Source organism: Lytechinus pictus, chromosome 5 (assembly GCF_037042905.1).
Source record: "Lytechinus pictus isolate F3 Inbred chromosome 5, Lp3.0, whole genome shotgun sequence".
NCBI lineage: Eukaryota > Metazoa > Echinodermata > Echinoidea > Temnopleuroida > Toxopneustidae > Lytechinus > Lytechinus pictus.
The window spans coordinates 31,084,089-31,097,453 of NC_087249.1; the positions used below are offsets into that span (position 1 = coordinate 31,084,089).

At 38.3% G+C, this 13,365-nt stretch overlaps 1 protein-coding gene across 2 annotated transcripts in view; it reads right to left on the reverse strand.

The window, feature by feature from the left end:
* Positions 1 to 332: 332 nt before the first annotated feature.
* The window catches only part of LOC129262113 (uncharacterized), a 42,724-nt gene continuing 29,691 nt past the window's right edge, over positions 333 to 13,365 (reverse strand). The window contains exons 1-2 of one of the 2 annotated variants that reach the window (XM_064100240.1): positions 8,867 to 9,264; positions 333 to 5,605 (exon numbers count right to left, since the gene is read on the reverse strand). In XM_064100240.1, the coding sequence (XP_063956310.1) occupies positions 3,377 to 4,495 (1,119 nt within the window). In that variant the 5' untranslated portion in view covers positions 4,496 to 5,605; positions 8,867 to 9,264 and the 3' untranslated portion in view covers positions 333 to 3,376. Of the gene's footprint in view, positions 5,606 to 8,866; positions 9,265 to 13,365 lie in introns of those variants that run through there. The other variant, XM_064100239.1, reaches the window with a different exon arrangement.

Genomic DNA, 13,365 nt, shown 5'->3' on the forward strand with positions numbered 1-13,365 from the left:
CATTCTTCGACGTGCAGGATTTTATAGCGTGTGTATAGAATAGAATAACTGTTATGTGACGTTTCCTTCAATTACATTATTGACTCGATAGACGTGGAGGGTAATGCATGGTACAGAAAAGATGAGTCCTGTACTTGCTCTCAAAGCACGGATGGACAAAAACGGATAAGTCTGGTGCATGTTAAATCCAATTCAGAAATCACAATAGATCATCCCCACCCAGTGAAAGCTTTCTGTATCAATAATCGTTAACAATGTAGAATTATATGAAAGAAAAAGACCTGTAAACTTACCCAGACGACCAAATTAGTTTTACTTAATTTTTTGCATGAAGGCCTATTATGATGCAGGCCTATTTAATGCTTTCACCAAAGATGGGACGGACGAGACCGGGCCATATTATTTATCGACCAAATAAGGACAGAAAGACCATGCATACATCAGTTCTTTCCAGAAACATTAAATGGCAGGCACAGGTAAAAACAGCCTTTCTCGAGGCCTCAATAACGGTCCAACCTTCTATTAGATAATTAGAAATTTACACTTAATCTGAATTAAAAACAAGCAATTTGATTTAGTTTCCCGACTCTGATGACACATCCCGTCTTTAAACACCTTCATGGCGTCTTATGGAGGAGTCGTACAAAGTGACAAGGATCAATTTAATTGACCAGCTTTGACGTGAAACATCTTTAAAATATTGGAATTTCATTGACGTGTAATTATTTCCTAAATCATTAATATTAACCCGAAGCAAACATGTAACAGCTAGCAAATATGATATTGATAAGATACACTTAATTTCCTATATAATCATCTGAAACTAGATGCAGACGCCTGTTTACTAAACAACGACTTTTCGATATTTCATGCATAACGTAAGGGCGCCTTGTGATTGACAGTCAACAAATTATAAATGACTGTTCACTATGTTCAGTGAGCATGTAAAAAGCATGGTGGAAAATGTTGTTTTTAGGAGGAAAAATGAAAATACAGTAGGTCATCAATGATTCATAACACATCTTCATTAGGCTAAGTGCATGGCAGTACATGAGTGCATGACATACCTTGTCTATGCATGCATTAAACTTCCACAACAACCCCATGCATAGCAATTGGAGTGCTTATGAGGACGCGGGTTGATTACATCGTGTTCATCCTGGCGACAGCGTTGCTCATAGCTTTCTCATATAGCCTACTTTGTCTTAATAGGTTTTGCGTTTCACCCCTTTTCTTTTTTTACAGACAGCTATTGTCCATGGCTCTCAATTTTTGGGAATAATCATGCAAGCATATCTTATGATAAATATAGGCAATCTCTCAAATTTCAAATAATTCATAATGCAGCTCTACACCCGGCCTGTGCATTATGAGGATTATAAAGGCTGCAGTTGTCCGATGGTAATAACATGCTAGTTTATGGACGGCCTGCACTTTTGCCCATTTATGCCATATGAATTAGGAGTTGGTATATCCTTACATACGGTATACACAGTTATTGTAAGGCTACCCTGACATTTCAAGGTTCTTATAACAAAGAAATTGCGTACTTTCTAACACGCATATATGCCGATGGTAGGCCTATAATCGACTAGATTAATCTTGTGGTTAAAAGACATTCAGTTTAATTCAAAAATATTTTTTTGCATTAAGTTGACATGGTCAAGGAAATAAAGATTTGAAATGTATTGAAACAGTAGGCCTACTCTTTCGTTTTATCTCTTCATATAGACACACTATACCCCACCCCTGTCTCTCCCCCTCCCTCTACTCCTATTTTCTCTTCTTTATCTGTTAAATATAGGTCTCCTTGAATGGGCCTCCCCATAGACGTCATCCCGAAACCAGTTCATTTGCCGGAGTGCGCTCAACCGATGCTCTTTCATTATTTCGTGAACAAAGCTATATTTGGGATGTCTGTGTACTTTAAACCCCTTCTTCAATACAATACTAAAATCTCTGCCCTCGTCAGCTAATCGTCTGAGCTGAACCAGTGACCCGAAACATTCAAAGTGAAACGTCGGCCTAAGACAAGCCTTCTCTCCAGCTCAGTGCTATTGTATTTACATTTAACATGCCTCATTTCAAGGGGAGATGCTTTCAATAATCTATCCATGTTTTGGGTGATAGTCTGTTCGTGCTTTAGCGAATAAGAGATGACATATTATGACAAAGTGGCAAATGAGTTGGTAATGCATTCAAGGTGGCCACCACTTCACAAGATATCAAGTTCGCTATGCTCACATGAAAGTGTGCTTGCCAAGTACCCTGTGTAGCAATATTAGGGCTTTAGCTCCGGAATAGAATGAGTTAACTGGTTATAATTTGTGTCTCATTAATAAATTCTGAATCAATGATGTTATTCATACAATTATCGTTATTGTCAGTGGTACAAAACTAGAATGATTTTTTTTTTCTAACAAGTAGCATAAAGTGACTGAGATAGAAATTGGAATTATATCATAACCAATGCTTATAACCAGACCGTGTTAAGTGCTAAAAAAATCAATCCTCCATGTAGTTCATTTTCTGTTTTAATGACATGCACATAAATGTACAGGCGAAGTTACTGACAACCGTTCCGTTTGGGTATGACTAATTAGGGAAGAACATGTCATACATGTGTCGCATATGCATGCAAATATCTCTCATGTGTACACGCAGTGCACGACGAAATGTATACACGGTGACCTAATTAAAAAAGGCAATATGCATCCCGTCCCTATGTGTGTGTTTTACTCACGAGCATATTAACCAGTCGATAATTTTCACTACAAATTATATCATCTCAATATAGCAATTGCATTAGGATGTTGTTTACAAGTGTGGGTTGAAGTTTGGTGGGATATATAGGCTTATACATGTACCTGCACTGACAAAAACGTTCGCCGTTATCGTGGCGTACAAACATATTACAAACATCATAAATTATCTGAACACCGAACAAGATATTCACTATTTTTTTTTAGTACCCACTCCCCTTCGGGACGACATGGTATTTATATTGCCAAACTTTAAAAACTGGATTTTGTTGATTTTTGTTTCCTCTTTGATACCATAAATAAAGGATTGCCCAAGTAAACAATATAGTTTAAATTTCATTCACCTTTTCCAATCATAGAGTTTGAAAAAAAAATTATCCACATCCCGCCCCCAACACACACATACTGTACTTTAATCCTTTTGGCTAGCACGGACATTGTACAACGTAATGAGATTATGTGATTTTGTGGCGTCCCAAGACAGGCGCCACAATTCAGTTCAAAATAACTAGACTCTTACGTAAGACAATACTACATTCGAATTCTCTTGTAGGCAGGGGGGGGGGGGTACTTTCATGTCTCAGCATCATTCATATATATAATGAGGTGTATCTTCATATGTTGAATCTAACGATGCAATTGAAGTGAAAAAAATTGTTACACGTAATAAAAAGAAAGTGTTGTATATAAATAATGAAAATATTTTCTTTTCTTACCTTGCCGTAGACAAACCACGATAATTCCGTCTCCAGAATCATTATGACGATTCCAAAAACAGCCGTGAGCAAGGCATAATCGCTTAATCGCTTCCTTTTTTCAAATAATGTCTTCCGAAGTCCAAGCCTATAACTTGTGTTATTATGGTTCGATTTCCTCCTCCTACCACCAGCCGAACTCATGATGTTTCGGCTCTGTTTGACGGTGTGGTCGTGATTCCCGTTGCCGCGCATGTCAGCGGCAGCTTGTCCGGGTTCCTTCCCGTCAGGACCCACTTTCAGAGATAGGGGACTGAAACGTGGAATGGCCCCGTTCACGATGGCAGATCGATGTGCAAGATTCACAAATTCGTTATTATTACTGAGTCTCCGTTCAACCGGGCTCACATCTGGCACAGATAACGTGAAAGGACTTGATCTGGCTTTGGGTTGAGCTGTCGATGCTGCACTGCTGCTATTAGTACTACTACCCTGTGTATCAGTTGCAGTGCTAGTAGGGGGGCAATCCGTTGAAACAGCGTCGTGGAAACTATCTCGTCGCCGTAATAACCCGGTGTGGGGGCAAGCGTCCTGCAGTTCATCGCGGGGTTCCAATTCGTATTCTTCAGGACACGTATGACTCTTGTCATTCTCACCGTATCGACCCCAGCCGCTCCGGCCATGACAGTCCATACTTTTCTGAGCGTCAGAGCAGTTGGTGCTAATTGCAGATGCATCTCTCCTGCGAGCTGCCGCAGCGGCCGTGTGCTTATCGAGTAATGTGGTTGTACCGCTAGGGGGCGACAAACTGTTGTCGGCGCCTGACGTGATGATGAGCTGCCGATCGTCGCGAGGCGTCCAGACTGCCTGTGACGACGTCGACCTTGCCAACTCATCGCTGGTCGTTGGTTTAACGACATCGGTGTCGACAAGGCATTTGGGTGGGTCGCATTGGGCGCCCACGTCCACCCTATCTCTAGATGACTCTAGGCGAGCGCCCTCACACGCTGGCGAAACCATGAGTATCGGAGACGACATCTCAGCAGCGGAGAATCGAACCGAGACCCTGTCGACAACGTTTGGTCATCGCTGCAAATCCCATATACCTAATGGTGATAATTGTATTAATTCGTCACTTTTCCTTCAATCTACACCGCTATACTCCCGCAAACAATGGGTACGAGGTAAAACGTTTGATCTCTTCATCTTGGAAATCCTTCAAATGTTATCACAACGAACAACTCCGGTGAAACATCCATCAAAATGTCATTCGAGGAAAAAAAAAAGCGAAATCCATGGAGGTATTATCCTATGAACAAAATTTTATTCCGATGTATTTACCAACTAATATCAAGAGCTTTTTTTAGAAGCTGTTTGCGATTAAGATCCATTTATTCCAAATGATACGGTGAAAATATGACACGCATTTACTTTGTCGTCTTTAACAAATATTTGTTTAGACACTGTCAGTTTACAGACTGATATCACATGTTGAATTTTATCCTTAATTAGCCCAGTGAGAATTTAATTGGATGTATCCGAGCGGAACATGAAGGTAGGTGCCTTTAGAATGTCAAAATACTCTTTCCACGAGTGGGATATATTCTACCTGGGTTCCACCCACTTTGCTGCTCCAATCACCTAGCATTGTTATTGTAAGAATCCAACTCCAAGATTCATTGTCATGACTTTTCTCGTTCTTTCTCCTTTCTTGGCTCTAGTTGATCATTCGCTGTCTGATGAACCAGTTTAGCAACAAACAACGATGATATTTCACTCAAGATATCGAATTATTTCTTGCTCACTGCGCAGAAAGTGGCTCGTCTTCGTAACAATAGACGGCTGTGCTGCTTCTGGCTAAAGGCGTCGATTTCTAGGACGTTTGTCCAGGCCAGAAAAAAAAATGGCAGAACATCGGCAGGGGGCCGACTAACAATTCAAAACGACAATTATATCGTCTGCATTCCCGACATTTGAAGTCTCATTACTTCACAGCCTCTGACGTCTGATTTGGGAGAAACTGCAAACTGTGGAACATGTGCTCCGTAACCGATAGCTGGCGCACTCTTACTTTTTAGCCTGTCCCAGATTGCGGTCTGTGTTCTCGTCAAATGTGTCGAGTGTATCCTGCCGGCTGTGCAATCGAGTCTGTAGAACAGAAATAAAAACAAAACAACATTATCAGTTAATTGAAATAATCAAATGATAAAAATATAACAGAAACAATCATTAGAATTGCACGACAGCGAAATATAAATCTTTGAAAATGCAAAGGAAAATTTTCCACAGGGTCATGAAGACAACGGATTCTGTTCTGATAAGTTTAGGGAACATTCGTATTTTTTAAATTCATTCAGGAACAATTGATTAGACTTAACAAAATATGCATTTATGACGAAAAAGCCATGCACATGTAAATTTTTTAGTTGTAACTTATTTTTTTATTTTTTTCATGGTGCAATATTTGTTTAAAAATGCATTAACTAAAATGTGGCGTTAGTATTTGATTTCATCTTCATGTATGTACGATCATTATACTTCACCTATACTTTGCTGTGATTACACTATCAATGAACAAATACCTATCTATAACGTGTATGGGTGCCATTAATTTCGTCTTCAGAAGAAGTGGTTTTGGGGGGTTTACAAAAAACACACATAAATATTGATCATTATTAATATTTTTGGTAAGTCGTAATAGATAGTGGAATTGGTAGTTTACATTTAAACAGTAGAAGAAAAATGGGAAACAGCTGCAACAATGTTGATGCTTGTGTAGTAGAAGTTGAAGTAGAAGATGTCGTCGTAGTAGAAGTGGTAGGTGTAGTAGTAGAAGAAGTAGAATTCATGGTGAAAGTTAAAGCGAGGTAATAATAATGCAGTAGGGGTATTATAGATAGTGATGTTGGTCGTATCATCATTGCCTATATTGTTTAGCAGTATAATACAGCATAAACAGTAATGATAACAAAGCATAATTATTTTTTTGTAGAAAACTTTTAAAGAGAATATATAATATTTCATTTCAAGTTAGCTTTCATTCTCCCACCATTTATACTTGTACACTGCAAAAACTTCGGTGTAGATCTAACACCAGCCCGGAATCTATATATGTCCACACCAGAAATCGTGTTAAACAACACCAGTTTGGTTTAAATCTAACACCAGATAGGTGTTTATACAACACCAATTAGTATTAAAACTGCATTGGTTTGATTCCAAACTGGTGTTGTTTCAATACTTCTCTAGTGTGGACATATATAGATTCTGGGCTGGTGTTAAATCAACACCAGAGTTTTTGCAGTGTAATCACTCTATAGATGAAACTAAGGATTGTAGCTATTTCTTTCTTTGAGTATACCGTACAGAGGTGACGGAGAACACTTATCATTGCGATTGTTGAATTTATACATTGTATGAGAGTGCATCGTTGCAACTCTCGTGTGTAAAGGGGCCGAGAGTAGGAAATATTTTATGTTCAAAGGCCATTACATCGGCATTTGATTTTCATTTCTCCTTCTATCTCCATGCATACCAGTTTTGTAAACTTGCCTATCGTTTTGAACTTGCCGACATTCTTAATTACAACATAAAGTTCAGTCTCGGAAAGGTTAGGCAACGCAGTCGTGAATCGGGTAAGGTAAGACATGTCGAACACCTCATCTCACAAATACAACTGGGCATAACACGCTTCCTTGGGGCAAGCCCCGACCTCGAAGACCTCCATCTTCTGGTGGCTCACATTCTTCACCCCATCACATAGTCGTGACCCAATCCGAGATCGAACGCGAACAGGGGGAAAATCGAAAGGGAATGGAGTCGTTTGACTATGAGAGCCCCAGGGCTAAATCCCGACGGAGCGAGCAAAGCATGTCAAAGAATACGCCGTACTTCGTAACTATCGCACGGAGAGGGGGATGGTGTCGTACTAGAAAAGCACGTTTAGGTACTTAACTAATGTCAGCGATTTATATTTACCCTGCCAGTACCAAAGCATACACCCGCTTGCTTTTAATGGCAAAAGTGTGACGCGAGGTGGCTGCAGTTTTTCGAAACATTTATCTTCCTTTAACTAATGTGAGATTACCTCAATAGATACCAATGACTTTTAAAATGGGGCCTTATGCCTTCTTGTCAGGCGCTCGACGTATAGAATGGAGAAGGGTAACGATAACATTTTATATATTGCAGGGCCCATCGGAAGAACAGCTTACAGCTGATAGTAGCTACCCTGAAAGTGTTATCATTATTTTTAGTAGTAGTAGTAGTAGTAGTAGTAGTAGTAATAATATTTTTATTATTATTATTATTAGATGCAGAGACTTTCCTTCGCGACATTTCATGGAAGCAATGTCACAGCCAAACGGAAAATAGTATGTCATTGAAAATAACGAGATAATAGTTATTGATTGATCTCTGGTAATCTTGAAACAGCCCTGAGCATGAGGAGATATCATGTTGCGAGTTCGCCATGAAAACATAACATCTCAAGATTGATATAGTCAACATAGTCTTCAACTCATATTGCAGCAATAATATCAATTTCTTGTATAAGATAGGACTAGAAAAGCAGATGGCCCTCAACGAGGACCCTGGACTATATCATTTACGAAATAAGAATTCGTAGAAAGAGTCATCTGATAGAACCAACCCATCTGTTTTCTCTTACCATGCAATTGTCTTGTTCACTTCCAAACTTCAAATTAAACCATGTTAAACAAACTGTAAGGTTACAATCTGGCCTTATTTACAAGACCAATGTAAGCATCAGACACCTTAAAACGTTATTATTTTAGCTTCATCCGATTGGTATTCACATTTTTAATGTGTGTTGCAACTTTATTTTATATTACTCAGTGACATAAGTTATGCAGTATCGAAAATGATTGGCATCGTGCAATCTTTGTGGCTTATACTACATAACACCACGATGTGGGGGCGTCGTGGTCTAGTGCATGGTTAAGACTCTCGTCTATCAATCTAAAGGACGTGGGTTCGATTCCAAGCCATGGCGTGTTTTCCTTCGGCAAGAAATTTTCCCACATTGTGCTGCACTCAACCCAGGTGAGGTAAACGGATGCCGGCAGAAAGTAATTCCTCAAAAAGCTGTGCACACCGGAATCGGTAGACTAGCTTAGCCAGGGTAATATAGGAGCGCTTTGAGCACCTGGCAAGGTGGATACGTGCGCTATACAAATCCTACATTATCATTATTATCAATATTATTATAAAATGAAACCATTGTGGGATACATTAGTTCTTGGATAAACCAGAAAGAAGACCTAAAAAAAGAACCCTCGCATGACAAATAATCATGATATTATTATAAATCACAAACGCTGTCATCGGGTAAAAAATATCAATGTCTATAACTTGTTGGGACAGACCTGATTACATCACAATACCTACATAGTGACCGGAGAATAGCAATTCAAGTTTGAGTAATTCGTAATAGCTGGTTAAATCCTGGAAAATTGTGGTTGTTCCACATCTCTCGAAGATTAAACATTATTTCCTGACCTCAACGTTGCGTGCAACTCCCGATGATCTTCCTGTGTAAAGGTAAGGTAAATATTCCAATCATTGAACCAGGATCAAGCAATGCTTCACAATTGTCATTCGGTGATCAGCATAAGAAAGTCATTTAGTACGGGAAGTCGCTACTAATGCACGATGTAGCAACACCGAGACTTCCTGCGAATGAAGCGCAAGCCTGCCTCTCCACCTCTGTGCAACGCGAGATCAGCGGAAATAAATGCCAAACAAACAAGGCTCATATAGATTATTGGGGTATCTCTTCTGTCTCCGATTAGAATACATGTAGCAGTACATAGCACTATACAGTATACACATTGTCTCCTCAAGGTGCTGCGTTAGTTACATCAGAAGTGTCAACTCGTAGTATCTGTTTCAAGTATCTCACACGTTGTAAGAATGCAGAACAGGCTGTATCAAGGTTGTGGTGAGAAATGACGGTGGGTGTTAAACACGGCAGAATACGGTTAGTAGGAAATGTAATAATATTGAAACGAACAACTCCATTTCTTTTAAATGTTGTAGCATAAGAATCCTGTTCGTTGACTAGTGGGTAAGTCCAAAGGACAGGAAGCAGAAAAGGGGTAAAGATTCGAATCCCACCATCGAACTTAGCGCATTGCACGAAGACGTCGATCCACATTTGCAATTGTGCGTCTCTGTGTGCAGGCTCTTGGAGAATAGAGCATTACACTCCATCCGTCAAACTCCAAAGAAAATCCCTCAAACTCCACAGAAAAGCATATATTTTAATAAGATTAGAGACACGGGCTAACAATGATTTGTCGATATTGGGAAAAGTAGTAATAGTATGTAGCAGCATTAGAAGAAGTAGTTCTGTTATTATTATTAGTTGTATCAGTAGTAGCAGTAGTAGTAGTAGTACTAGCAGCAGCAGTAGTAGCAGTAGTAGTAGTAGTAGTAGTAGTAGTAGTAGTAGTGGCGGTGTAGTAGTAGTAGTAGTAGTAGTAGTAATAGCAGCATGCAACAGCAAGTGCATTTATATCATGACGGTATTTGGGATAAAGGGATCAATTTTCGCAGATTCAATTTCCAAATATATTGCGAAATTGTTAAATTTTGAAATATCAGGAGAAACAAATTAAGAGATTTCATTGAGGTACAAACAATGCGGAAATGGTAATTCAATTTAAAAAGAAACATTCCCTAAAAAAGGGAAGGAGGATTTAATATTGCATCTTTATTCCATATTCAGTATTCACTTGGGGCAATAAATCATCACTCAAATTAGATCCACTCTCCTCCCATCACTAGCCCTGATCCCAATCAATATTTTGGAAACAACCCACACCACTAAAAATGTTTACTTACTAAAGAAATTCAAATAAGGATGGAAAGGATGGATATTTATTTGGGGAATGAAAGGTGAAAAGCACTTAGAAAGCAATGTAAATATTCTGGAACATTTCTGCTATCGATAAAATATACGTTCTTATTCTCGTTTTAGTTCCATGAGATAAAATAAAAAGGGGGAACAAGCGTCGCCTTTACGCACCCCTTCAGGGGCGGATCCAGCCTTCGCCAATAGGGGGGGGGGCCGGAATTTTTTTCAGCCATATTTTCTCCGATCGGCCATTGTTACTTCTTAGCTTTTATTCTTATAAATCAACATAAATATATAATATCATAATTCTTATTTATATAATGCGAGCGCGAAGCGCGAGCACTTTTTCTGAAATTTTATGTATTTTTTCCTAAAATTTTGACATCCTAGGCAATGTTTGTTATCCTGAAAAAGATGTGTATGCAACTATACTACGAACGCGAAGCGCGAGTAGAAATTGTTGATACACGTTTTGAACTGATCGAAAAGGTAGGCCTACCTACTGCTTGCAGTTAGCAATGAAGACGTTACATATTTAACAATAAAATAATGCAAGTGCGAGCTGAAAATTGTTGACACTTTTACCTAAAGAATGGAAATTCTATGCACTTTTTGTAACTTAAACAGAATAGGTATATAACTTAACAATTGAAGCGCGAGCCGAAAATTTCGAGATTTAGACCTAAAAACGAGACACTCTATTTATGTTTTGTAAATAAACGAATCAAATAATAAAACTTCAGAAACGTGCTGCTAGAATAATACTCAAAGCTAACGTCCTCACCCCGTCTGATCGATTATTAAAAAAACTTGAATGGTTCTCTTAATCCCAAAGAGTAATGTATTTCCGATGTATATTTATTTTTAAGAGTTTAAATAATTTATCTTCCGATTTCTTTAATGATAACTTTAAATTAGAATCCGAAAAACATAACGTAAATACAAGATCTGCCTCAAATCTACAACTCGAGGTCCCAAAATGCAATACTGAATACTATAAATGCTCATTCGTTATTTCCTCAATATCAATGTTCAATTTCTTGCCCCTTCATTTAAAAACCCTATCTACCCTCTCTAGTTTTAAAAAAGAACTCAAATCATATATAATGTCCATCAAATGTTAAAATGTCAATGGTTCCTGTGTTACAAATACTTTTATGACTCCAATTTTGCATGCCTTTCTGTGTTCTAATATGTATGATTTATATAATGTTTTTATTTTTTTTATTTTTTTATTACTTGTATATACATGTTTTGTTTTTATGCTTTTAGGGCCCCTTTTGATACCAGCTTTTGCTGAAAAGGCACCCTATTGAATATTGTTTAATAAATAAATAAATAAATAAATTGGGGATCTTCCTTACATTAATAATGCGAGCGCAAGCAGAAAATTTTTACATACGTTTTGAACCGATCGAAAAGGTAGGCCCTACCTGCTAAGGACTGTTTGCACTTAGCCTTGAAGAAGTTAAATATTTCAATAATCAAATAATGCGAGCGCGAAGCGCGAGCTGAAAAATTTTGACATTCTACACAAAGAATTGAAAATTTTAATCAATATTTGTAATCGTGAACAGGATAGCTATATAACTCAACTATTGATGCGAGCGCGAGCGGAAAAATTCGAGATTTAGACCTAAAAACGGGACACTCTATTCATGTTTTGTAAATCATGAAAAGGATGACTAATCGCGGATTGATAATGCGAGCACAAAGCGCGAGCAGATGCACGCGCGTGTTTCAGAGATCCAAGAATCTAGGCATTCTAAATACATATTTTATCATGAAATTCAAAGCGAGCGCGAAGCGCGAGCATAAAATATTGGATATTTCGATCTAAAAAAAATCAATTACGGCTCTATATTTCAAGCACTTTGTAGGAAAATTATGAGGTGGATATGGATCGCATTTAGTAAGAAGCTGATTTTCATCATTATTATTTTTAGTTTTGACATAGGACCGGGACATCCAGAGGACATGTCATCATGTGAAAATGATGACTATCTTTCTATTCCTCTTGCTAAGCGCGAGATGAAACAAAAAGGACAATTTAATTATTAAATTGATATCTTTTTTATTAATGCATAATGAGGGCGCGGAATTAATGCGAGCACAAATCGCGAGCCGAATTTTTTTTTAAAACTGTCATGAAAAGATTTAAAGTAGTTTGTTGTGTAATCAATACATAGTCATTCAAAATGCGAGCGTGCAGCGCTAGCTGATACGTATTGACAATCAGACCTGGAAAGGAATGTTTTGAAAACTTTATGGAATACACGAAAATAATGAGTACCTGGTAAATCAAAATTTGTGAGCGCGCAGCGCGAGCAGAAAATGTTAATATTCAGACCATGAAACTGACATTTTTACATAGCACTTTATAAAAATCAATTTGTAAATCACACAAAATAATGAAAGTTTGATTTCTGAGGGAAATATGTTTTGTATATTGACTTCCAAACTTGGTATTTAAGCTCAATATTGAAGAAGCTATGTAAATCACCTAACAGGCAATGCGAGCGCGGAGCTCGAGCGAAAATTTTATATAGTGACACGAAAGATTCTTTTCAAGTTTTCCCCTCATTTTAATATTTTTTTATTCACTCGTCTTCCTCTTCTTTTTTTCTCCTCTCTTTTCCTTTTTTTTTCTTTCTTTCTTTCCTTTTTCATTTCATTTTTTTTTGCTCCGCCAATAGGGGGGGGGGGGCGGGCCCCTCGGCCCCCCTGGATCCGCCTATGTCCTTGCTCGCAGTGACTGACTCCTCATGTATCGTTGCCTCTCTGAAGCTCTTATGCAAGCCACTCTCTATCCCATCTCAAGAGATATAATTTATGCCATAAATATACATGTCCTGTTAGAAACACAGACTGGCAGAGATTCAAATGCCACCAGGTCATTTTTATTCCCTTCTCTCGTATGAATAAGAAAGCGTCTTATTATCGATTGGATGCCTTCATCCCGACCTCTTTTGCTTTCAAAACAATCCCGTTCGGGTCACAGACGACAGAAGAAACAAACCTATCACCA